This window comes from Haliotis cracherodii, unplaced genomic scaffold (genome assembly GCF_022045235.1).
Source record: "Haliotis cracherodii isolate W230 unplaced genomic scaffold, xgHalCrac1.p SCAF_11, whole genome shotgun sequence".
In the NCBI taxonomy this organism is placed as follows: domain Eukaryota; kingdom Metazoa; phylum Mollusca; class Gastropoda; order Lepetellida; family Haliotidae; genus Haliotis; species Haliotis cracherodii.
Genome location: NW_027266266.1, coordinates 43845516 through 43871651, shown reverse-complemented (window position 1 = coordinate 43871651; position 26136 = coordinate 43845516). Strand labels below are relative to the sequence as shown.

The 26136-nt window shown below is 39.7% G+C and overlaps 2 protein-coding genes across 2 annotated transcripts in view; one reads left to right on the top strand and one right to left on the bottom strand.

Moving 5' to 3' along the window:
* Positions 1-2325: 2325 nt before the first annotated feature.
* On the bottom strand, positions 2326-3132 carry LOC139455120 (uncharacterized). The gene has a single exon (XM_071236685.1). The coding sequence runs from the start codon at positions 3130-3132 to the stop codon at positions 2326-2328; it is 807 nt and encodes a 268-aa protein (XP_071092786.1).
* Positions 3133-6573: 3441 nt separating this feature from the next.
* Positions 6574-26136, top strand: part of LOC139456532 (huntingtin-interacting protein 1-like) — a 69306-nt gene continuing 49743 nt past the window's right edge. The window contains exons 1-2 of the mRNA XM_071238301.1: positions 6574-6668; positions 18696-18759. Coding sequence (XP_071094402.1) covers positions 6651-6668; positions 18696-18759 — 82 coding nt within the window. The 5' untranslated portion in view covers positions 6574-6650. The remainder of the gene's footprint in view (positions 6669-18695; positions 18760-26136) is intronic.

Sequence of the window (26136 nt, the reverse complement as noted above, 5' to 3'; positions counted from 1 at the left end):
TATTGTTGAGTGCGGAGTAAAACAACAAGTGTGTGAGAAAACAGTTCGTTATGTCCGTATTTTACTGTACATGACAATGCAAGAAGTGAACACGTATTACAGATTTGCCCTAGAAGTTTAATGCAGTTGACCATGCTTAAATACTCATGGTACCTATAGCGCAAGGAGAGAAGCTATGGGCGTCAGTCTTTTCATCCATCAATAACAACCACTGTTTAAGTGATCAATGATTCAATCCAGGCTCCACATTGTATAAAACGTGTTTAGAAACATGTTCCTTGTCCCATAATGACATGTTTAGTCCTTAACTAAAATATGTCCTGTGACTATTGTGGCAATCACATTTTCTCTCATTGTCAGCTTCCTGCTTGAGAGAAATGCGATTAGTAATATGTCAACGACACATTTATGAATACAAATGTTTTTAAACCTCGGCGATACCGACCTGCACCCTTTTCGTTTGTTGACCTTCAGGCTACCAACTGTGCAACGTAGACCTTTGTTGTTGCTGCTGTTGTTGTTTTGATCTAAACATGTCGTATGTGGTAAAATTCTGAAAACATAATTTACAGTGTAAAAAAAGTATGTAAGGGTATAGTTTGCTCTAGTATGACCATTTCGTCACTTTACAGGCCTCATATTGTCTGCTAGGACCCTTAAAATTAATTATTGTGAGTCAAAGTAAAACCCTGACAATATGGTATATGATGAACATGACCTCACCAAGTAGGTATGTAAAAAAAACGACACACTGGCGTTGTGTCTCTGAATGGAAATTATTTTTTTTAAATAAGGGTGAAACACTTTTCATGAGCTGCAGTTTTGTTGCATTTATTAAACGAAATTGAAATAAACCAATGTGTGGACTTACTGTGGAAGCAGTAACATTCATAAATCCAGTATTATAGACACAACGACTTTTGTTTTGTTATTTTGTTATTTTGTTATTTTGTTTCAGATTATCCCAAGTGACTAAATGAATCAGGTGAATCACCTCCTGAGTACAATAATGCATTTGGTGTGGTCCGAGCTGCTCAGCATATCATTTCTAAACATGGTGGTGGGTTTTTTATGCAACTACTTGTCAATCCCTGCAAGTTCCAATGCAACCCAAATAACACAACATTCATACAGAAATGTTTATCAGCTGTACACATGGCACTGGCCTACTTGATATACTGAAATACAGTTGGAATACAGCCTTTTTTCTGGAACGAAAGCATTATTTGAAATCTTAAAATGTTTACTCAGTTTGGGAAAACCCAACTAGAGTGATGAATAGGTGAGTGAAAAAATATTGGTCACCCAATGAAAAATGTAATAACCCAATTAAAATAGAAACCTTCGAGTAAAAACTCTCTGTAGGGGTATATGAAGTAGGCATTAAGTTTAAAGAGTAGTTTACAATTTGTATAATATTTCAGTTTGCATAATATTTAACATTAGATAGAGATGAATCACATTCGGCACATTCGGCAGATTCGGCAGGCGATGTTAAATTGTAATTCACATTGATTTACCACCATTTAGAATAAACTTACAATATTACCTATGTACAATTTCTATCTTTACTATTTCTTTGATTCCCCATACTTCACTATGGTACCATACATAGGTATTGGGACAATTTTAATGTCCAATATTTTAACTGCATGTTTTTAGTCAGTGAGTACAGTGGAACTCGCTTATCCGGATCCCAGACACCACATATCCAGAAACTTCTTTTTTAGGATTTAAGAAAAATATTTATTATTATTATTATTATTTGTTTATTAAAGTTGAAGTGATCCTATTGGGAAAAGGGGCTATGGTGGCATGTTCAGCAAGCACTGTACCAGTCTTTGTCAATGTGATTGTGGATGGAATGGGTAATTCAAGGCTAATTGCTTGAACTACATTGGAATTGTCCATTTTAAAATGTCACCTATTTCTAAATACAATTATTTATATCTCCAAATATATTTTTGATGTAAACACGTAGGTGCAGCGACCAGATACACCATAGGAAGGGTAGAGTTAGAGTAAAGCTGCATGTCTTCAGAGAGGTTCATATAGCTTCAGGTCAAATGCCAGGCTAATGGTGTATGTGAATCAGGTAATGAAAGTTTTAGTCACCGTCTGTCGGCATGGGACCCAGGTGAATTGCTGCTCATGCCATCGACCGCTGGTTGGTCTGACCATGTAGAGCTTAACTAGTGCTGACTGAGACATAAAACACCCCTCACTCCGATATGACTGATGTCGACGTCCAGTTTGCATGATTTCCAGTTCGCATGATTTCTGGTTCCGGTTTTGCATGATTTCCGGTTCCAGTGCGGCTGGTGTCTACTTCCGGTTTGCATGATTTCCGGTTCCGGTTTTTTCCGGTTCCGGTTTGCATGATTTCCGGTTCCGGTGCGGCTGGTGTCTACTTCCGGTGTTGCATGATTTCCGGTTCCGGTGTGGCTGATGTCGACATCCGGTTTGCATGATTTCCGGTTCCGGTTTGCATGATTTCCGGTTCCGGTGCGGTTGGTGTCTACTTTCGGTGTTGCATGATTTCCGGTTCCGGTGTGGCTGATGTCGACATCCGGTTCGCATGATTTCCGGTTCCGGTTTGCATGGTTTCCGGTTCCGGTGTGGCTGATGTCGACATCCGGTTCGCATGATTTCCGGTTCCGGTTTGCATGGTTTCCGGTTCCGGGGTGGCTGATGTCGACATCCGGTTCGCATGATTTCCGGTTCCGGTTTGCATGGTTTCCGGTTCCGGTGTGTGGCTGATGTCGACATCAGGTTTGCATGATTTCCGGTTCCGGTGCGGCTGGTGTCTACTTCCGGTGTTGCATGATTTCCGGTTCCGGTGTGGCTGATGTCGACATCCGGTTCGCATGATTTCCGGTTCCGGTTTGCATGGTTTCCGGTTCCGGTGCGGCTGGTGTCTACTTCCGGTTGCATGATTTCCGGTTCCGGTTTGCATGATTTCCGGTTCCGGTGCGGCTGGTGTCTACTTCCGGTGTTGCATGATTTCCGGTTCCGATGTGGCTGATGTCGACATCCGGTTCGCATGATTTCCGGTTCCGGTTTGCATGGTTTCCGGTTCCGGTGCGGCTGGTGTCTACTTCCGGTTGCATGATTTCCGGTTCCGGTTTGCATGATTTCCGGTTCCGGTGTGGCTGATATCTACATCCGGTTCGCATGATTTCCGGTTTGCACAATTTCCGGTTTGGATCATTTCCGGTTCCGGTTTGGCTGATGTTTAGTTCCGGTGCGCATTTTTCAGGTTTGCATGATTTCCGGTTCCGGTGTGGCTGATTTCCGGTTCCAGTTCCTGATGTCCACTTCCGGTGTGACCCTTAAAGAACTAAAGAACAAACAGCACATATGCATGATTACAAAGTGTGACATGGGCGCTCAGTGTATATATATAATACTTAAAAATGAAATAAGTTTATCAGTATTACGTAACTTTCCTTACGCTGAAAACACACTCTTTCAATCACATTCCTAATGTATTCCTAATCTGCCTGTTTCCAACTTTAGGAGCCTGTTTCCAACTGATCAGGAGCAGTACCTGATCTAAATTTGGAGAGGGCAGAGCGGTAAGAACGAGGCATAAAAATACTTACATAACTTTCACACCCCATCTTTAAAAATTCTATAGGCGCGTAATTTATTACCGCCCGTTCTTCCGCCTGGCTTGCATAACAGTTCATTCCACTCCACTCAGACACATACCCATGCAGATATCATGCACACATTCAACTACACTTTTCACGCTTACATTCTCAGAAATATTCAGACCCCATTCGTTCAGCTTTGCCCTCACACTAAAGTTCCAGTTTTTCACGGGTCCTCCAGCATACCATTCAGACCACCTAAAAACATACTTATTTAATCTGAAGGACATTTTAGTAAAACTACAATACTGTCTAACAATCCACATCCACTGTCTAACTATCGGCGGAATCCATCCCATATCTCCATTAACAGCAACATTTGGAGCGTATTTTTTTGAAGGGCATTTACAGCAGAAATGTCACCATGGCCCCAGATAGATGCCCCATTACTCAAGACTGGGCAAACCATCGTATCCTACAATTTGGAATACGTCGTGGATTGCATATATTTACATACAAGAAGAGCCAATGCCCTGTTAGCCGATTTAGCTGCTGCTTTCGCCATAGCATTGTAGTCCAGATGTTCCATGAGCAGTGGGCAAGGATAATTCTAACAAGTAACAATATCTAAAACAGAGTTACCAATATTAAAACAAGCTGTTGTCCTTGGAACGCTTACATTTCTAATGTGTACAATCTTGGATTTGTCCTTATTAATGAGTACACTGTTGCCTACACACCAAGTATTCAAAACATGTAAAAGACGATTCAAATCATCTGCCTGCAAGCAAAATCAGATCATCAGCATATGCTAAGGCTGCAATAGCAATATCATCAACACAAATACCAAAATCAGTTGGTGGGTGGAGCGTATTGATGTGATGGGCCAATACACTTGTACCTTTCCCAGCTTACAATCATCTGAATAATAGATCTAACTTTAGTTGCTATCATACCATGTATTTCACGTGCAACATTGTGCAACATTGTGCAACATTCAAAACGGCCATTCAGCCTCTCCTCTCCTCTCCTACCCATACTATACGAGTTTTAATCACCTCTTCCATTATGACAAGTTAAATACTGAGAAAGACTGCGCAAAGTGTTTCAAGGCGACATTCTGAGATGTGTGTCAGTATATAATCAGCTAGGTAATACATTTATACAACGTCTGGCGCTGCCAATGCATTGACATCCCACAAACCAGCGCTATTCTTGCCTTCTGCACAGCACAGCACACTTTCATATTAAATTGTCATGAGCTTTACACTGCTCAAATAAAACATTTGTGATAAAATGGTTCAGAACACGCAATTATTAATTTATAGTTCAAAAAGTGCGCTGAGAAATGGTAAGATTTATATAAATATAACGTATAATATTCCACAAATATTATTCATACCCAACGAATAGCGTTGCTCTTTCAGTTTTCGAATTAATCAATAGTATCTGTCTTTGTGGTTTAGGCATCTTTTGTGTAGTTACAAAATTGGAAATATCATGCAACCTAGTATAGTATTCAGTTTTAGGTCCCCTGGAGAAAACATGCCCTGGTGGTTAACGGGGATGTTGCGAGCTTATAACCTGCAGATAAATCATCGTAAGGCCAGACAAACGATCCTGTACGCCCAAAAGCTGGAATGGGTTATTTCACAGCGCCAATGTGGCCACCGGTCATCTTATTAATCCCGCGGTATATCCGAATCTCTATAAATAGAAAGGGTGTTTTCCAGACAATTCACACCTGTCTGTAAATCCACTTTGGGCTACCTTGGGCTTCTTTTGGAAGTTCTTGTGTCTTCGGGTTCTGTTCGCAGTCTCTTGGCACCTCTCGCTTTGGCCCAGGGGCACCCTTTAGTGGGTGCAAACCCCCTTTTTAGTAAGAACTCTTTTTTTACGGACTTCTTACAAACTACATGAACCCCAAAACTCAACTCTCACCCCTCAACCCTCGCCAATCCAATCGCTCCCTTTTCGCCAACCGACTAATCGCTTTTCTCCCTTTCCCTTCTTTCGCCTCGATTACCCAGGCCCCGCCTTTACCCCGCTTCTTCCCCGCTTTAAACACGCTTTTAACCGCTTTCATCTATAATTTCGGCTTCGCTTTCCAACACAATTAACTTGTTTTGTCTTGTTTTGTCTTATCTTATCTTTCATTTCATCACATTTTTCTCATAAAAAAATGAAATAGATTTCTTTAAGTCAATATATTCAGTCTACTTCTTTCAAGTGACTGGCGTATTTAATTTTGGCTTTTCTTGCCATTTCGTCTTGTTGCCCTTCAGTGCAGCTTTAATGCTCTTTCCAATTGTCACCACTCATTTCACACACCGTCTTCAGGTTTAAAACTGTTTATAACTTTACCTTCACATCTTCTCTTGTTTGTTTTGGGGTTTTTTTTCTTGACATTTCAAGTTATTATCTTGAAAGTTCAACTTAGTATATTGAAATGTCAAGAAAAAAAACACGAAAAACAAAAACAGATCAAAGGCTTAAAACCGTTGTTGTAAAACAAATAAGTTTATCATTGTACTTTATTTCTTTATTTATTTATTGAAGGAACCAATAAAGATACATGTCTTTTATTCATCATAAATGTAGTTCCATTTTTTCTACTTCTTTCCACTTTTCACACAAATCCAACACGCGACTACACCGGTTGCACCGAGAGCATCTGGGCATTGCACCGACCACCAAAAAACGCAGTTTAGACAGCCGGCACCAAGCCACTCGGAAGACACCGGCTGAGAGCATCTGGGCATTGCACCGACCACCAAAAAACGCAGTTTAGACAGCCGGCACCAAGCCACTCGGAAGACACCGGCTGAGAGCATCTGGGCATTGCACCGACCGCCAAAAAACGCAGTTTAGACAGCCAGCACCAAGCCACCCGGAAGGAAGCGGCAAAGCACCAATCACAAGCGAGGTCACAAATGCCAAAGGCCGTCGTTCCCAACATCCATGGCCGCGCACCTGTCTGATTGTCGCTGGTATCACCACACCCAAGCCTGCTCTCTTGGTCTTGTCGCATCTCCATCGACGGAGGGGACGATTATGCACATGCATCTGAAGGTAAGTTCATTCGTATATTTCACTCCACATCGTTTATTTCTTGCACAGAGCGGCCATTCTGTCAAACAGGAACGAAGCATGTTCCAAACCCTGTCCTCCCTTGGCCATTTTGCAACTTCTTCTTTCATCACAGAAAATGTCACCTGTTTTGGCCGCTCTCTGGTGCACGTTGCAAGTGTTTTCGTGGCGTACAAGCAGGCAGCGTGCTTCCTGTATTCTTGTTTGTATGATAAATGCGTACCTTCACACAGAGACCACGCCCTCTCCAAGTGTATGCAACTACACTACCCTATTTCATCCGACGAAAGACCTGGACTTTATTATCATTAATCAATATGCACTATCATTCATCCATTTGTTTGTCTTTATTCCATTGCTGCAGTACAGGCCTGAAAAACCGATGTCACACGACCCCCAGCCCCCCTCCCCCTCCTCCTCCTCCTCCTCCTCCTCCTTGTTGACATTAGTGTAATTGTCTTACCACTTGATTGTAACCATGGTAACAGTTCTGTACTTATTCCAGTATCATGAACCAGGAAAAGTGACATTTATTGAAACCTTTACATCTAAATTTCCAAGAAATTGATTTTTTGGTGTTGGTTTCCAAGGTATCAGAGCATTAAGATTTGTAGAGTAATTATGGTTCATCTTCCTTTGGCTGTGAATCACTTGTGCTCATTGTGTTGGACATTGTTGCAGACCCCCCCCACCAAGATGGCTCTGTGGCCGCCAACACAATCTCCTGACGCAACTTACAACAGCCCCTGATATTTTCTTCTTCATGGAACAGTGTGAAAGGTAGGTGATTTTATACCTTGGTCTCATGGTACTCAATAATATTTGTCATGTGGTGTACTGCATTTGCGGTATCAAGCACTCTGCTCCTATAATAGCAAGGATTTATCTAGAATTCCAAACAGGCTGCCCTTGGCAGGCAAATTTGGGTGAAAATTGTGATAGTGTTCAAAATTTCATACTTTCTCAGGAATTGTGAATTTGTATGCAGACTTGGGGTTGACTATGTGCCCAGCTCTGAGCAAGTCTAGATAATACCGAAATAGATTTACATGACAGGTCCTTTGTTGTGTGTATATTACAGCAGTGGTGCGGGTGTAACTTGCAACAATGCAGTCTACTGGACCGGCTTAATTAACGCTAATTGGCTCAGGCTGTCGATTGTGGCTCTCACTTCACAGGTTCCGTGTTTCTCTTCAATCCTTGGAACAAGTTGTGTTTGTGTTAGGCTAGGTTAGGTTAACCACAATGCTATATTTACCCCTTTCCCATCAAGCACCCCTTTACGATCATTAGGGTTGGGTACCCCTTTCTGATCAAACACCCCTTTACCATCATTAGGGTTGGGTACCCCTTTCCAATCAAACACCCCTTTACGATCATTAGGGTTGGGTACCCCTTTCCGATCAAGCACCCCTTTACGATCCTTAGGGTTAGTTATGTGTAAGGGCATGGGTTCGCTATCTCTTTTACTTGATCCAAAGTAATTTTTCGAAAATCCTTACCTTTTTTATCAAGTTTCAAGCACCGCTATGTCTCTGACAACAAATGTAACTTGTTTCAATAAGCACCCCACTTTGTCAATTTGCCCAGCTCCCAGGGTGCTTACTACAGCTAACATTTAGTCCTATGTTTGTTTTTTGTTTCAATTGTCTTGAAACCATGGCAACATATGTTACAAAGGATTCCAGAGAATCTCTTCATTTTCAGGAGAAATCTAGATTTGCCATAGTTTTGTAGACTTGCTTGGGACCCTTGATATTTCTTCTTCAGTGTCTGTAGGAGAGACGAGTGCTGTTGTCACTGACAAAGTATAACACCAACATCTGAAGTGTTTCATCCGTATACCCTGTCCATATACCATGTCCATATACCATGTCCCAGACTTGTTTATTTACTGCTGTTGAGATGCTGGAATATTGCTGACTTCAGTGTTCAACTTTCATTCACTCACACACCTGCTTATAAGACTGGGAGAGTGGAAGGTCGGTGGTTCAGTTCCCTCGTGGCCATGTGATTCCAAAAGATGGTAAAGGGAGTCTATGTGGTATGGGTGGCACAGTTTTTGTATTTTCAATTTAGCTGTGCAGAGTTGTGTCCTTTGGGCATGCCTGTCGGGGAGAGTAAAGCTGGTGGTTCCAAATAATCTTGTCTGTCTTTAAGACTTCAGACCATATAAAACAATCACCCCCACTCTGTTCCACCCCTCATCCCCTTCTCAGCTTCATCTTATAGTACTCATCCCATTTTCAGCTCTGTTAGCCTGATGCTCTATTCACTCACACAACTCCAAAGGTTTACATTTAATAAATAAATGGCAAGAGCTACTGTTTTGTCAAAATATCTAGTTCACTCGGTTTTCAAACAAACTTTTACAAGAAATGAGCTGCAGACTTTAAACAAACACGGCTAATATTGAGTATATTTTGCCAGTCTGTGATAAAATATCATTACCAAAGCACAAAATATGAACTGAATCTGTACCTAACTGATTGCTTTGTAAATAGTATAACAGTAAGTCCTGCACCATGATTGCGGAATCTGTTATGTTTTTAATCAAAGCCAGTCTAGATGATAAAAATAGGCAGGTCTATTCGGCTAAATCGGCATTGGGATTGTTTTTTATTAGAACACCCGAGAAAATCGTATTGTGTGTTAAACGTTTTCATAAACTCTGAGTCTTTATCAATAGTGTTCACATGCCTTTGGACTTTGGGTGTATTTTGCCAGTCTGTGTCAAGATATCAGACTCATAATATCAATACAGATGTAAATTGAATGATAAATACTGATAACATTGTGGGTAGTATAAACATTATAAACATGCTTGTCCATCAGTGCATCAGGGGACTGATATTATGCTTGTACAGTACTTTGTAATTGAACATGGCTGAACATTGGGTGTTTGTGTGTGACTCACAGTTACTGTATAATGAATGTGGAGAATGTTTGGGTAATTACATGTACCAGACTGACCACGGCCTAAATTAGCTGTCTGAACACTTTGATGTAGCATCATCCCGTCACTGGCGAGCCCTTGACCACGCTGACCCTGCACATACTTCTGTGTAATCATGGTACATTGCTTATATCCATTTGTGTTGGCACTGAGAAATGGTTGCATTTTTTTTAATGCTTTTTTTCTTTTCTTTAGTTAACATTTGCATAATTATAGGTTATATGTAAGGAAGAGAATTTACAGAGCTCCAGATAAGCAATTAAGTTTTTACCCGAAGGTTTCTATTTTAATTGTTTTTTTACATTTTTCACTAGGTAATCAATATTTTTTCACTCGTCTATTCATCATTCTATTGTTTTTTGTGTTTTTTTTCCCTAAATGAGTAAGAGTTTTGAGATTTCTGAAAAAAAGAAATAATGTTTTAGATGTCTATATCGGTTCTAAATATAGGCTTGACTCGGGAAGTAAGTTAGCTCATAAGTGTGTTACCGAAATTAGCCCTGTTGTACGCATGGTGAAAAAGCTTCATTGGGTATATCGCATGCTGTTTTCAAACAATTGAGTTTTTCATTTAATGCATATGTTTCTGTACACAAGTTTATTGAAAGTGATTGGGTTTTGAATAGTTTTGGGGTGTATTTTACACATATACGCAGCTTATCTGTAGCTCTTAATTTATAATAAATATTAAAGAAGTTGACATCCATAAATTCTCTTCCTTTGTGTATCACTTCTCAATGCCTTTCAAGGACTTGATTATTTATGTGTGATTGAAATTAAGCAGGCAAGTTGAGGGATCCTAATATTATAACCATCATGTTAAATGTTGAAGATTTAGGGGTCCCTAGGTTCTAAAATTAATAGGAAAAAGTGTCATAGCAAAAGACATTAAAATATGGTACTTGTTATTACCCTGCCTGGCACTCGAATTAAGAGGCCAAAACAAGGACTGGTTGGCTTTGAGTCAGTATACTGTGTCTGAGTGGGTTCTCCATGTTAAACTGCAGCATGGTATCTCTGGCATTAGTCCAGAATACGTGTGTGCTGCTATGTAGAAGTGCAGTAATCTTGAATGTGATGTTAAACCCTAATTCACCTCAACCATAAAACAGCGTACCGTAAGGTCATCCAAGGACCCCTGTTAATTTCTAACACTGTATTACCATGATTAAAAGATTTGAAGCAAAGTGTAACTCAGCTGGAAAATATGTCAAACTGACAAATTCTGGAATATAAAGATGTCTTATTGAGAAAGGAATTTGTTGGGTTCATGTCAGTGAACATTTAGACAGCTGACACGAAGTTGAAAAAAACGAAAAAAACTGATTGTTCCTTTAATGGTTGATTCAACCCATGGCCTTCTAATCTTGACAGTCTTCTTAACAAACACTTTCAGCCTTGCAGCCACAATATGATTATTGTGCAGCTAAAGACATAATCCCTTTCTCAGATACACCAATATTAATCTAACACATTGAAGGGCCTCTGTGCTAAAAATCAAGGGAATTTTCACAAGTCCAGTAATTGTTGAAGCGGATAATGTAGTTGATGTAGACATCCCAATCACGTTAATGTTATTTGAAGTCCATCGGTTTGTTTGCTCGACCAGTTGTGGTAATCCTCTTTGGAATCCTGTGAGCCTGGCTGTTGATGCATTGCTCGACTTTCTTCCCCTAGTGAATAGTGAAGGGGAGATGGACATGACTGGGCTTCAGGCTTCATTTTGATAATAAACTTTATCTTCTTGAATTTAAATCGTAGAGGTATGATTCTGTTAATGGGTTTAAGGTCACTTTGGAATGAGAATACAATCTCAATTTTTTTGGCAGTATTTTCAGTAGATTTTAGTGGTAGCTTATGAACCAGTATAAGCTAATCTTACAAGACCAGAAGAACATGCCTTGAGGTCACAGGTGACTGTGAATGGAAAAGTATTTCTAATTGGTGAGGGGTTGTTACACTCAATTCAAATACAACTTGGGTCACATTTTGTTTCGTTTTATTGTTTACAGAATTGATTGAAGATAAAACATATTTGTGTGCTGAGTAATTTTCTTAATATTTGGCATGAAGTTGTTTGAGGTTGTCAGTTTAATGGGAATAAATGCTAGCACAGTTTAAAATGTGGTATGTTGGTATTTTTACACCAACAAGTATATATGTTTACTTCTGAAAAGGCTTTGTCCTCTGCATCTAATGCTTGGATCAGTGTTATTTCAATATTAACAGTTGCTTTCATTATGTGTGATCTTGTAGTGTGTCTTTTTACTTTTCTGATCCATCAAAGATAGAGAGGTTAGACAAGAATAAGTAACAAGTATTTGTAGTTTACTTTTTGTCTTCTCGGCATGTAATGTGTTTCCAAATGAAACAAGCTTGAATTTGATTCTGTTAATAGTGGTGTATTTGTCCGGACCGTATTTCTAAAACTATTGGTATTCTTTCATGACACTTTGTACGCACAAACACCAGGTTGTCAAATGGTGCCTTTTGCTATTTAGGGGTGTTTTTTCCGTTTCCTTGGCAACATGTTTGACTTTGACTCTGTTCATAGTGGTGTGTTTGTCCGGACCATTACTCTAAAACAAATAGGTATTCTGTTATAAGATTTAGGAATTTTGAGAATTTTAATTTTTTCCATTTCCATGGCAACAAGTTAGATTTTGACCGTGGTGGCGGAGCCCAGTGGTTAAAAGATTCACTCATCACACCAAGTCTGGGTTTGATTCCCCACATGAGTACACTGTGAGCCCATCGCCATGATATTACTGGAATAGATCTATAAATGGCTTAATACCATACTCACTTACTCAGGAATAGAAATTGTCACTAGGCCTATAGTCCTACGGCCAAACTTGTTTATTTGTTTGTTAACACCTCACTCAGCAATATTTCAGTGGTCTGTAAATAATCGAGTCTGGACCAGACCAGAGTCTGTATTGACATCATGAGTATCGATCCACGCAATTGGTATACGATGACATGCATCAAGCATGTCAGTGAGCCTGATCACCTGATCCCATTAGTCACTTCTTATGACAGGCAAGCATGGCTTCTTTGGACAAGGTATCATAAGGACAAGTAGACATTTGCCATTTTTAAAGGTTTTTCTATATGTTGTCATTATACATGTGGAATGGTGGACGAAAAATGTTATTTTCTATCGGTGTTACTCTAAGAACTGGTCGCTTGACTGTTTGACTCCCTATAGGCCTCAGTGATGTAGCTGGGGTATTGCTGTCAGTGGTTTTAACAATGGTAAAATGAGATCACTCACTGGTAAAGATACAGTTTTCAATATGGACTGAAAAAGGAAGAAAGAATCTGATTAAGGAAGAAAGAATCTGATTTGGTTGTTATCTCTTTATTTCGTACAGGAAATGAGTTGAGTGAGTCGGGTGTAACACAGATTTGAACAGTATTCAAGTTATATCACGGCGTGTCAGCTAGTTGTGGAAGGCAAGTCTGAAGTGATGCAGGTCTCAGACGTTTACCACTTTGATGAAACCCATGAGCATGGGTATGGTGCTGGTTCTTGAGAATAAATTAGTTTGCAGATGAAGTGATCAATGTTTTACAGGAAGGATGTCTGGTTTGTCTAGGCGGAATAGTTTGACACATGAGCGAACACTATGTATGAGGATAGGCCAGGTTGTGACAGGCCAACTGTAACACTAGATGCAACCAGGTGGGCCAACAGGTCAATCTGGAACTATCTCTTCATGTTACGTACTTGTGGTCTATTCTGGAATGTAACTTGTAATAGACCCGGGGTCTTGTCGAGATCCGGGGTAGAAGCCCATGCTTGCCGTAAATAGCGACTATGCTTTCAAAAGAGGCGACTAGACTAACGGGATTGGGTGGTCAGGCTCGGTGACTTGTTTGATGCATGTCATCGTATCCTCTGTGGTCTAGTTGTAGAGCGTCTGCCCGGAGAGCAGAAGGTCCGGGGTTCGATCCTGGCTGCGTCATACTAAAAGACGTTAAAGATGGTACTTGTTGTTACCCTGTCTGGTGCTCAGCATTAAGGGGCTAAAACAACGACTGGTCGGCTCAGAGTCAGTATATTATGTCTGAGTGGGGTATTCATGGTAAACTGTGGCATGGTATTTCAGTGGGCTAGCATTATAAATCGGCATCAGTCAGTGCAGTAATCTTGAAACGACGTTAAGCCCCATTTCACCTCAACTCACCTCACCAATTGTGTACATCGATGCTCATGATATCAATCACCTGATTGTCTGGTCCAGCCTCTATTATTTACAGACTGCTATCATGTAGCTGGTATGTTGCTGAGTGTGACATTAAAAAATAAACAAAATAAACAACAAACTTGTAATACCGCCTCCGTGGTCTAATGGTAGAGCGTTCGCCTGGAGAGTGGAAGAACCCGGGGTTTCGTTCCCTGGCCACGTCATATCAAAAGACGTTAAAAGATGGTACTTGTTGTTACCCTGCCTGGCGCTCGGCAATAAGGGGCTATAACAAGGACTGGTCGGCTCAGAGTCAGTATGCTGTGTCTGAGTGGGGTATTCATGTTAAACTGCGGCATGGTATCTCAGTGAGCTAGCACTATAAATCGGCATCATTCCGGACTAGTACAAGCAGCCACACTAACACACACGTGCATGCACGTCGCTATTTAAGTGCAATAATCTTGGACGCGACAAACCCAATTTCACCTCACCTCACCTCACAAACTTGTAATATGATATGAAAAAGTGTGGTGAAACAGTGAGGATGTTGCCAATCAGCTGACAAATGGCCACAATAAATAGTGCCTTCATGCTTCAAGCAACACACAACCCTGAAAATTTGCTCCCAAATCCCTTTCTTCCCACCTTCATAAACTGCGTCAGGTTTCTTGGAACAGATTTTTATTTATGGCCTGTGATCATCATTCAGCGTGAACATGGGGAAGGGTGAAATAATATTGTTGATGTTACATACCGGAATATAGCTGTAGGTGTGATAGCAGATGGGATGTGTGGTCTCCAGAAGTTACTGTATCTTCATTAGATGCATGCATGGCTATATTTATTGGGACAGTATCTATTTGTAGCATGGATCAATGTTGTAACTCTAACGAACAAGCTACACTTCCTTGTTAGAAATAGCAAGTATGTCAGCCGATGCTTGCGGGCCTATGGTTTAGGTATAATGTGTTGGCCTCATAGCTAGGTTTATTTCTAGGGAGCCACCTGGCTCCTGCTATTAGATCTGTGGTTGGCCAAGGCAATATTTTTGGAGCCCATATTATTTTACAGAGGTGTGAATTAATTATGAAATAAAGATGATAAAACAATGTAAATATCTTCAGAGCCATGTTCCAGTCATGACAGTAAAGTAAAACAATAACCTTGTTGAAACATATTTGTAGTCATCCAAGTCTTTTAATTGAGCAACAGTCTGATAAAACATGGGTGGTAAGCGCACAATTTGGTCCCTTTGGATCCGTATTATCCCGAAATAGAGGGCTGGCATGGCTAATTATTGTTAGGCAGATTAACTGGTTAGGTTAATTAGAGTTGAGTTCTTACTTGGGAAACAGTGATTTGATACATTCCATGGATAAGGGGTCTTTGATGGAAGAAAACTAGGATGATAACCACAGACAAGGATGGGATGCAGTGGAGAAAACTTGTTTGATGGAAAACCTGATCCCTATGCTATCAGGAACCAGTTCTTCCTAGACTATTGCGCTATTTTAACACTGTACTTGTTGTACTTGATGGCTTGACTGAATCAGGTGGCCACAGTGTCTGTGTTGTGTGGTGCATTCCAGGACTATCTGTACTTGGCAGTGTGCTTGCATGATGGTCATCAGATCAACCAATGAATTATTTATAAGCTGCTGTAATAATGTGGGTGTCATATTGCCTACTAGAGACTATGTTATGTAACGAGAAGTCACTCCAATCTGTTGATTCTGTAAGTAGATCAATAAGCCCCGAAGGTTCAAGTTGATCCAACTTCTGTAATCAATATATACAAGTGATTTCTCTGACATAGTTCTCATAGTTTTTGCACTTTTATCAACTCGTGTTGATATATTTGATATCAAAAGACACTAGGGTGAGATTATCTAATGTATGTCCAGACAGATGTTGATCTATTTTCAAGTGATCAGCAAGGGTAAATTGTGATTTTGATTTAACATTTACATTTACATGATTTACAATATTTGTCATGCACCAAGTACACAGTGTCATTTTCATAAAAACAGTTTAGAATGTTCATTATCAATCAGTTATTTTAGAGCCATTTCATACATGCTTGCCATAGAAGGCGGCTATGCTTGTCATAAGAGGCGAGTAACGGGATCAGGTGGTCAGGCTCGCTGACTGGGTTGATGCATGTTATCGTATCCCAATTGCGTGGATTAATGATCATGATGTCAATCACTGGATTGTCTTATCCAAACTTGATTACTTACAGACGGCTGACCGCCGTCATATAGCTGGAATATTGCAAACTGCAGCGTTAAACAACAAAAAAACAAAACAAATTCTTGTTGCTCATTACATAAACATGACCAGTTGCTCATGATTTGACAAGAGCTTAATGTTCCACTGTCCAACTGGTATAGACCCGTGTTACAGTCAGTGTGACTGACAATACAAGCTGCTGGTAACACTGAAACAATTGCTCCTTGAGTTTGGATCGGGTGAGTGTTTTAGAATGTGAAATTCCAGGGCCGCATTGTACAGGAGTGGGGTATTACTCACGAAATACCAGACTCCCTGTGTCACTTGCTTCATTGAGGAGCAGGGGGCTGACCCACATGTTAAACACACCACTCTGTCATTGCCATGGACCAACAAGGAAGACAGCTGGTCGGTGTTTCACAACTGCTACTCTAGATAATGCTCTCAACGTGCTGAGAGGACATATTTTATGAGTGAGTGAGTTTTACGCTGCTTTTAGTAGCAGGGGACACCAGATATCGGCTTTACACATTGTACTCCTGTGGGGAATTGAACTCGGGGACTTCAGCGTGACAAACAAACACTTTAACCACAAGGCTATCCCACCGCTTAATATTGACAGTAGTGGGTGACCTCGCCTAGATGAACACTACCAAGCTGATTGTCGTTCATTTCCCGATGAACATCAGTATGTCACGTGATTACGTTGTCAATCGAGCGGACATCTACAGAAATACTAAAGGGACAACTGACGACATCAATTCAGGCTATGAATGATGCGGGCTTTGAGGCCAGACAGATCATTTATGTCAAAATGAAGCGTCCATTCGAAGCTGTAACAGAGAATGCTAGACTTACCAAAAGAAATCACTGAGCTCCACACTGTCATGATTCAAAAACACACCAAAAGTTCACAGAACGTTAATATCAATCCATTTTCAGCATCAGCCAGGTCTGGATTTCTTTCCAACGCTAACTTTTTCTGAGAACTCATTTCAAGTGAATGACATTTCTATAGCCGCCATTTTCTAACGTTTGTAAAACCAAGGGATGCCACTCCAAATGGAATGTTAGGGACGGATGACGTCACGATGTCACGACTCTCCACGTTGATATAGTTTGCTATATGTATCTGTCAATATACGGATTGAAGTTGTATTTGTTGACGTTCATCAGCTGATGAAGACAGTGCCTCATGTGAGCAAATTTACCATGAAGCACTTTGCGCATATAGCGTCATATAGCTGGAATATTGAAGAGTGCGACGTGAAACAACAAAGTTGAACAAACAAACAAAAAACTCAAGGAGAAGGAATGCATACATAATCAGAAATAAATGCAAACATTAGCTACTTGTAGAGTTTAGTTATTAATGTCGTTAAGCAATAAATCATGTAACTAACCATGGATCTGTGTTATCCTGTGGGTATCCAGATCCTACTCAGGACCCACCCGACCCCAGTATCTGAGTCCAGGGCCCACTTGCACAAAGCAATCTTAGCGCTAAGATGATCTTAACTCCCATACTTTAACATAGGTTTACAATTGTCTTAGCACTAAGATCCTTTTGTGCAAGTGGGCCCTGTACTAAAAAAACAGAAATATTACAATCTATGACTTAATGACAACCTAGGATTTCACTGAGATTGATGACTCATTTTCAGACAGCCCGTGTTGAATCTAGTTTGATTTTGTTTCTGGTACTCTTTTTAATTTTGTGGATGTTCAGTCTTCTCGCCTGTGTTCTGCTGTTGAAAACCAACAGCTGTCTTACAACTGAACTAGATTGCTGTGACTGGAGAAGTAATTGATCCTTCTAATGTCACACTGTTTATTTTATTTCATGAGCCAAAGACAAAACACTGATTTTAAAGGAACAATATTTACATTCTCCCCCATATATTATAAGTACTTCGAGTTTGTGTGACGTGGAGGACAATAATGTAATACAGATTATTGCTGAACTTGATCACTCAGGAAGTTATATTTTCACAAATGAACATTACCCGAAGAATAATGCTTGACTACAGTAATGCCCACCCCACACAATTTTATGAGAATGACAACCAACCAGCATTTTGTAGAAATATAGTCTGTTGTCAATTGTGCTTGAAAACCATCAGTACATGCTATGGAAGAATTAGCATCTAAAATATTTAACCTGTATCGCGTGCAGTGTTTAAATTATGCGTGACAACATCCTTGTCATAGACCTAATGTTAAAAGTTACAGATTTAGCATTTGTTTAAGGGGCCAATTACTATAGGAAATGACTTCAAGTACACTTAAGGACCCCCCCTAAAGTTAGAATACTGATGTATACTGAACATGTATGCCGAACAGATAAATTTATTTACCCTTTACATATTTTATATCTTATTTATTTGTTGTTCAACGATATATGAAAACATCCATTCTGAAAAGAGCTGAAAAAAATGAGAATGTGGTTCATAAAATGTGTAATCTGGCTCTTTGTGTTGATAACATGGTGATTTGTTGCTCATACTATCAACCACTGGATTGCCTGGTCCAGACTGGATTATTTTCAGACATTTTGTGTATTACTTTCCAGATATTTTCATTTTGGTTAAATGTGGCATTTAATCCGTGCATTTTATTTTCCAGGCTGTGGCAATCAACAAGGCTATCAACAGTCAAGAAACACCTGTCAAAGAAAAGCATGTTCGAAGTATCCTTCTGAATTCTGTTGTTTGTCAACCAGAAGTTTCTCAGTAACCAGCAGGTACAGGTTTATAGAAGAATCCAACTTGGTCATAGATCTTGTGCTTGTGTACTTGAAGAATGTGCATGGAAGAAGTTTGTTTGTCGCAGATTGTAGGGATAGATCCCATTGGTCATATCTAAGTAGTCCACTGGTCATTTCGAAATAGCAGCTTATGTAATTAGATTTGAGGAGAAAGGAACTTACCCAGCTATATTTTCACTAGTCTCAGACTAATGGACTAGTGGCTGTGTCAATCACTGAATTTATCTATGTTTTAATTACCAATTTTATTCTCAATCCCAAATTTGAGAAATGTGGTATTTGACAACAATATGATATTCATTATTTATAAATATATAATATTTGACAGACGAAACTGCAGTTTAAGGGTTCTACTGTACCGTAGTTATTTTCTGCATCCTGTTCTCCAGATGGAGAGGATGTGTAAGTTTGAAGTTTTCCCGAGGGAATCATGTCTGTCTCGGAGCAGATGAGAAGACATATAACTTGTAGAAAGAAAATACCACTAAACGTTTCCTCTAACTTATTGTTTGTGTTTTCAAATTTGTGGGGGTTATTTTTATTGGATATCAGTGACCAGAAAGTCCAAATGCTCAATAACCATAACGACACCTTGCAGTTTTGAAAATGTATATTTATGTTTTATGGCCTTGAATATATGCAATTCAGACACTCGAAGCCTGAGTCTAGTAAATGAACATCCTATCAAGAACATTCAGCTGGTTCTAGTCCATGTATTACAGTCTGCAATGTTAGCCACTAGCTGGAAGCCCAGGTCTAGTAAAATGTTGCTCCATTCTAGTAAACTCACTTAGTAATAGTCTGGACAACAATAACAAAAAATGTCGGGCCAGGAGGATCAAAAGGTTTTCCTCAGAAAACGGAAAAATCTACTGAAAATGGTGCCAAATGAAAAGTTTTGGCTCGAGACTTGGGTCAATTTTGGGCATGGAATCCCAGTTGCGATCACTGCTTGTACTGGACACCATGTGGTGAAGGCAGCCATTTAATGTTAAACTGCAGTGGCTGATGTCCCTCTGGACACATCTATCTCCATTAGCCGTGTCCACCAACATGTTGGTCAGTGTCTGCACTGGACTCACATGTTCACACACAGCAGCTTGGACAGTGTGAGACCACAGCCGATTAATCTCTTAATTTGTTTTGATAGAATTACTTGGACTGAGCATGACATGTGGAGGCTTCACAGGCTCTTGGTGTGATATTCTATACTTGGTCAGGATAAGTGACCCATCCATTAGGAGGAAATGCCATCAGAATTGATTGTCTTAATGAAATTGATGTGATTGACCAGTCCATCAGAGATCTTGTCTCATCATCATGTTGAAAAATGAATGAAATAAATATGTGTTGAAATATGATTTTATGATATCAGTTCAGGTAGAAAAAATCAGAGGATTTTTTAAATGAAAAAAACCTTTACTGCTGTGTTGGTTTGTTGTGGATTTGTATTTGTGTTTGTTGGTTTTAGGAGTCTTCTCACTGCTGCGGCCCCAAACAAATCCATTTAAAATCAAAACAAGTCATGATAATTGCAATATGAAAATTGTAGCGAAAGATTTATGCAGTTCATGATGTTCATACAACAATAATAAAATTATGTTGTTTGTTTGTTGTTGAACGCTGCACTGGCAATATTACACTTATTTGATGGTGGACTATAAATAGTAAAGTCTGGACCAGACAATCTAGTGATTGAGATCATGAGCATACAATGACATGCATCAACCAAGTCAGCGATTCTGACTATCTGATCCAGTTAGTCACCTCTTACGACAAGCATTACATGAGTTGCCTCTTATAACAAGCATGGGTTGCTGAAGACCAATTCTAACCTAGATATTCATGGGGGCAGGTAAATATATGAGGTCTATATTGTACTTGATTCTGGGATTCCAGGGTAGAATAGATCCCTAGTATACATTGCTGGTATAATGAGGATCAGATGGTGCGATGTCCTGATGGTCTGGCTTGGTTCAGTCAACCATGTGTTCAATGCCTGTCCCACACTTGATTATTTACAGGGCGACAGCATGTAGCATAAAGCCGCATGAATCAGTCAATTCCTGTATTTCAATTAAACACAGATGTTATGACCTGTGAAGATCCAGGGTAGAATAGGCCTTCAGCAACCCATGCTTGCTGTATAGGACAACTGTGCTTGTCGTAAGAGGTGATGAACGGGATTGGGTGGTCTGGCATGCTGACTTGGTTGATGCATGTCATCATATCCCAATTGCATGGATCAATGCTCATGATGTCAATCACTATAATGTCTGGTCCAGATTCAATTATTTAGAGACCACCGTCATATATGACTGGAATATTGCTGAATGCGGCGTTAAACAACAAACAAACAAACAAAACAAATGTTATAAAAAAGGCTATTATAGCAACAGAATTGCTATTTCATTACCGGGGTATCAGGATAATGATTTATTAGTTTCTTTGCCCCTGTAACAGTGTTGGGATTCCGGGTTAGAATTTAAGGACTCCAGCAACCTTTGTTTGTCGAACAAGGTGATAACATGGCTCAAACAGTCAGGCCTAGCGATTTGTCAGATTGGGTGTCACTGTACCCCAACGATTTAAGAATAGGTCCCGGGCAGAGCAACCTTATAGCTTGTTGCATGGGGCAACTGTATGGCTCAAACAGTCAGGCCCAGTGATTTGGCAGATTAGGTGTCACTGTACCCCAATGATTTAAGAATAGGTCACGGGCAGAGCAACCTTATAGCTTGTTGTATGGGGCAACTGTATGGCTCGAGCAGTCAGGCCTAGCGATTTTGGCAGATATTTTGTTATTGTACCCCAACGATTTAAGAATAGGTCCCGGGCAGAGCAACCTTATAGCTTGTTGTATGGGGCAACTATATGGCTCGAGCAGTCAGGCCCAGTGATTTGGCAGATATTTTGTTATTGTACCCCAACGATTTAAGAATAGGTCCCGGGCAGAGCAACCTGATAGCTTGTTGTATGGGGCAACTACATGGTTCGAGCAGTCAGGCCCAGCGATTTGGCAGATTAGGTGTCATTGTACCCCAACGATTTAAGAATAGGTCCCGGGCAGAGCAACCTTATAGCTTGTTGTATGGGGCAACTACATGGTTCGAGCAGTCAGGCCCAGCGATTTGGCAGATTAGGTGTCATTGTACCCCAACGATTTAAGAATAGGTCCCGGGCAGAGCAACCTTATAGCTTGTTGTATGGGGCAACTACATGGTTCGAGCAGTCAGGCCCAGTGATTTGGCAGATTAGGTGTCATTGTACCCCAACGATTTAAGAATAGGTCCCAGGCAGAGCAACCTTATAGCTTGTTGTATGGGGCAACTATATGGTTCGAGCAGTCAAGCCCAGCGATTTGGCAGATTGGGTCTCATTGTACCCTGACGACATATTGTGATGCTCATAGCATCACTCACTGATTTGTGTGGTCCAGACAGGTCCAGACTCCATTATTTACAGGATTGCATCATATTGCCATATTGTTTAGAGTTCATAGTTAAACAAAAAAACAAACAAACATAATTTGATTTTGATGAGATTTCTAATCACATTCAGCTGGATGTGATGATGTTGAATCCTTAAAATCAGAACGATTGAAAAGACAACTACTGTAATTCCAGACAAACTTGTGTTTCCAAGACATCAGGAATGTATCACTGCCTGCAAAACACAAGTGATGACATGGTAGACATAACATTGCTGATAACCAGATGGAAACAAAGGATCAATATTTTATAGAGTAAGTTTAACCATTATCATCTTGGCACAAGTTTGTGGTTAGGCATTGGTTCCTTCACTCATGATACCAGTAATTTGTGGTGAGTCATAGAATAAACTTGTCAATACTGGCTAAAATTGTACCTTGACCGCGTTGATACTGACTGATTAGTAAATGGTCGCTTTGGCCCAGGGAAAAGTCACAGACAATTTGGTAAATAGAGATTCCTGGTTGTTGTCATGAGTGTCAGAGATCCGAAAAGCTTCTCAGCTTTGTGTGCAGTCTGTCTGGATAGTTCGGAACAATCAACTTGTCTCGCTGCTTCAGAACCGCCCCCATTATCTGGTCAAGTAGATGGAGAGTCTGCCTGGAGAGCGGAAGGTTGGTAGTTTAATCCCCTGCTGCATTGTTGAAAGATGGTACTTGTTGTTACCATGCCTGGCACTTGGCATTATGGGAATAAAACAAGGACTGGTCGACTCGTAGTCGATGAACTGCATCTGAGTGGGGTATCCATGTTAAACTTCGGCATGGTAACTATGTAGGCTAGCAGTACAGACTAGTACATGTGTATGCACACATGCATAATCTTGAACCCTACGTTTAACCATGTTTCGTCTGACCTTCAGTGGGCTAGCACTATAAAATCATCATTAGTCCAGACAAGTACAAGCAGCCACTCACATACACGTGCAATAATCTTGGACACAATGTTAAACCCAATTTTACGTCACCTTCACCTCACCTAAAAGTTCGTCAGAATTTGCTTATTGGAGCTGATGCAGCGATAGGAACTACCAGTTTTAGTTCACTAGTCCTTATGATGATAACATATCTTAAATATTTCAAATATCTACTAGTCCTTATGATATCTTAACTATTGAGCAGTTTGGCAAGGACTGTAGGACCAGTGCCAATTTCAGTCACTTTGGCGGTTAACACGTGGAACACAGTAATTGTTTATTATATTACTGCATAATAGCACCTATTACTTGAACATTACTATTAGATATAGCTGCCTTCGACAGAAAAGGAAATTTGCTGATGTTGTTACTGTTATGAACAACAGCGACACCCACAAGATGATCATGAATTATTGATTCCTGAAGACAGTACTGTACAGAATTGATGACATCAGTTGTGGGATATCAGACATCAGTGTATGAAAGGAAATCTGAAGAACCATGGACGACTGAGTTTCTCTTGTTCACGCCATGCAACAAACTATAAATTGTCCCCACGATAACTAGACTGGAGTTATTTTCGTAACAGATATGAATAATATTTTTTCACATGTACTTCGAAAATCATCCGTATTGGTTCCTTTGAACACAACGAAGAAGCATTAGTTTAACATGCAGGGCTTATTTCTAGATGTGAGATATTGTCGTCAGTACCAAGGTCTCAAACTGACAATAATTCTGTGATTTCACCAATATGAAAGTAATGTTGCCAATAATAATGACAGCACCTATGATTATTGACACTTTTTGACAAAGGAAGGGTATCAATTTCTGGGAAGTTGATATCCAGGAAGGAAACAATCACCATTTGGAGATTTTATGTCTTTGCTCTTAGATTGGAACTCTCAGTAGTATCAACAGTGACACCAGTTTTCACGATTCGACTTCCATGGGCATGTAGTGAAATTTATATATGAAAGCTAGTCATGGAATTAACTCAGTTATTTTAATACCAATTTAATATGACTACGTCTAAGTTTAATCAGCCAGGTAATTTTTTTTCTCAAAATCTTGGTGGGTTACATAGGATTTTTCATATGCTTGGAATCTTTTCAATAATGTTTTCATATTTTTTTCTGGAAAGACCAGACCACTTTTTGTCTTGTTTTACAAATTATTTAGGAAAACACAGGCTGAGGGAGGCCAAAAGTTAGATTACTAAACAGTGCCCTGTTCCACAAATTGTTCTTGGACTGCTTCAAATGTCAAATATCAATATGGTAAGATCACTTTGTGGATAGAAGACTGCCTTGTGCATGTTGTGTTTAATCACAAATGACAAACTACATTTTTTAACAGAATTTTTTCGAATGAGGATATTCTTATCATGCTTATGTTACCTGTTGCTTTTGGAGATTTCAAATTGAAGTTCAACACTTTTAAAAGGGGTGTGTCCTAAATGAGCATATTTCTCAATACTAAATTATTTCTATTTATTAATTTTGCAAAATTTAAGTTAGACATATATATTACAAAAATTAGAACTATTGAAATCTAATTTGTTTAAGTGAAATATATCTCCCCAAACTATGATGGTGTTAGAAATTACAGGTCCGGGCATTCTTGGGTTCTACTTCTACAGTATTTGAATCTATGGATTGTAATAAATGCCAGTCACTTTCAACATTGATGTTATGGCCGAGGCCCCATTCCACAAAGTGATGTTAGTGCTCTGATTGTCCTAGGCCTGTTAAAGTATGCGAGTCTGGATTGGCAGCCAGGAATTTTGACTTTCTTGCTGAATTTTATGTCGCTTTAAACAGCTGATTTATTATGATGGTGAATCTAAGAACTTGAGTATGGATATGTATTTGATTGAATTCCTCCTGATTGTTTATTCTTGTAACTGGAGAGTCCCCTGACATGTCTATCGCCACGGAAACATAGTGACCTCGTGGTTTCCTGTTTGCCTTCCACCCCCAGTTTCAATGATTATCCAATCTGGTCTATTCTGAGACACTTCATTACGACCTTATAGACTGTATTGGAGCCCCAGTAATAAACTTATCAACCTGTCTGTGCAGAATGGTCTTGTGAGATGTCTACATTCCCTGTGTGTGTAGTCTGTTGTCTGGTTGCAAGATGACATACTGTCATGACTAATATGGTTACAAGTTTTATATGGGATTCTCAAATCATAGGTCTGTGTATTGGTAAAATCAGTGTCTTGCAGTAATTACTATATTGTTGCAATATATTGGGAGCTAATGTGTTTGACAGTGTTTGACACCGATTACACATGCAGATTCAACTTTTCTACATAATAATGTAATTCTTTCTCAGCATGGTCAGTCACAGCCATTTTGTTACCATGGATAACAGTGTAAGGAAATAACACTTCCACATTTCCGCTGTTTTGTTAATCTATGTGTAGGGAAACATCATTTGTGATACAAATAGTAAGAAAACTTGTTATGTATTTTTTATTCTGCATACTGGAACACAGAAAATAGGTAATATGTATCATTTGATGATATCCTTTAATCCTATCAAAACATTGCAGATAGCCTTGTAACAATTTGCCAAATTTCATTTGCATCAAGATACAGGATACGAGAGTTGTATCCTGGGGTCATGTATAATGCAAAATGAGACACAAAAGGAGCATGTTATTTGGTAGGAACAAAAAGTCAGATTGTATTTGAACAAGTAGCTAGATTTATTGTTAGTTCCTTTGATTTATTTAGAGTAAGTGAGTTTACGAAGTAGCCAGTGTGTTTTTTCTGTTTTGTTTCTAATCTTGGCAATGATGACCCCTTTGGCCAATGCAAGGTAACCTTGGTGTTCAGCAACGTGTGCTTGTAAGAGTTGGCTTAATGGATCAGGTGGTAC

What these genes read in the sequence shown, in the direction of transcription:
- LOC139455120 (XM_071236685.1), bottom strand. Translation starts at nt 3,132, where the DNA reads ATGCAAACCGGAACCGGAAATCATGCAACCGGAAGTAGACACCAGCCG.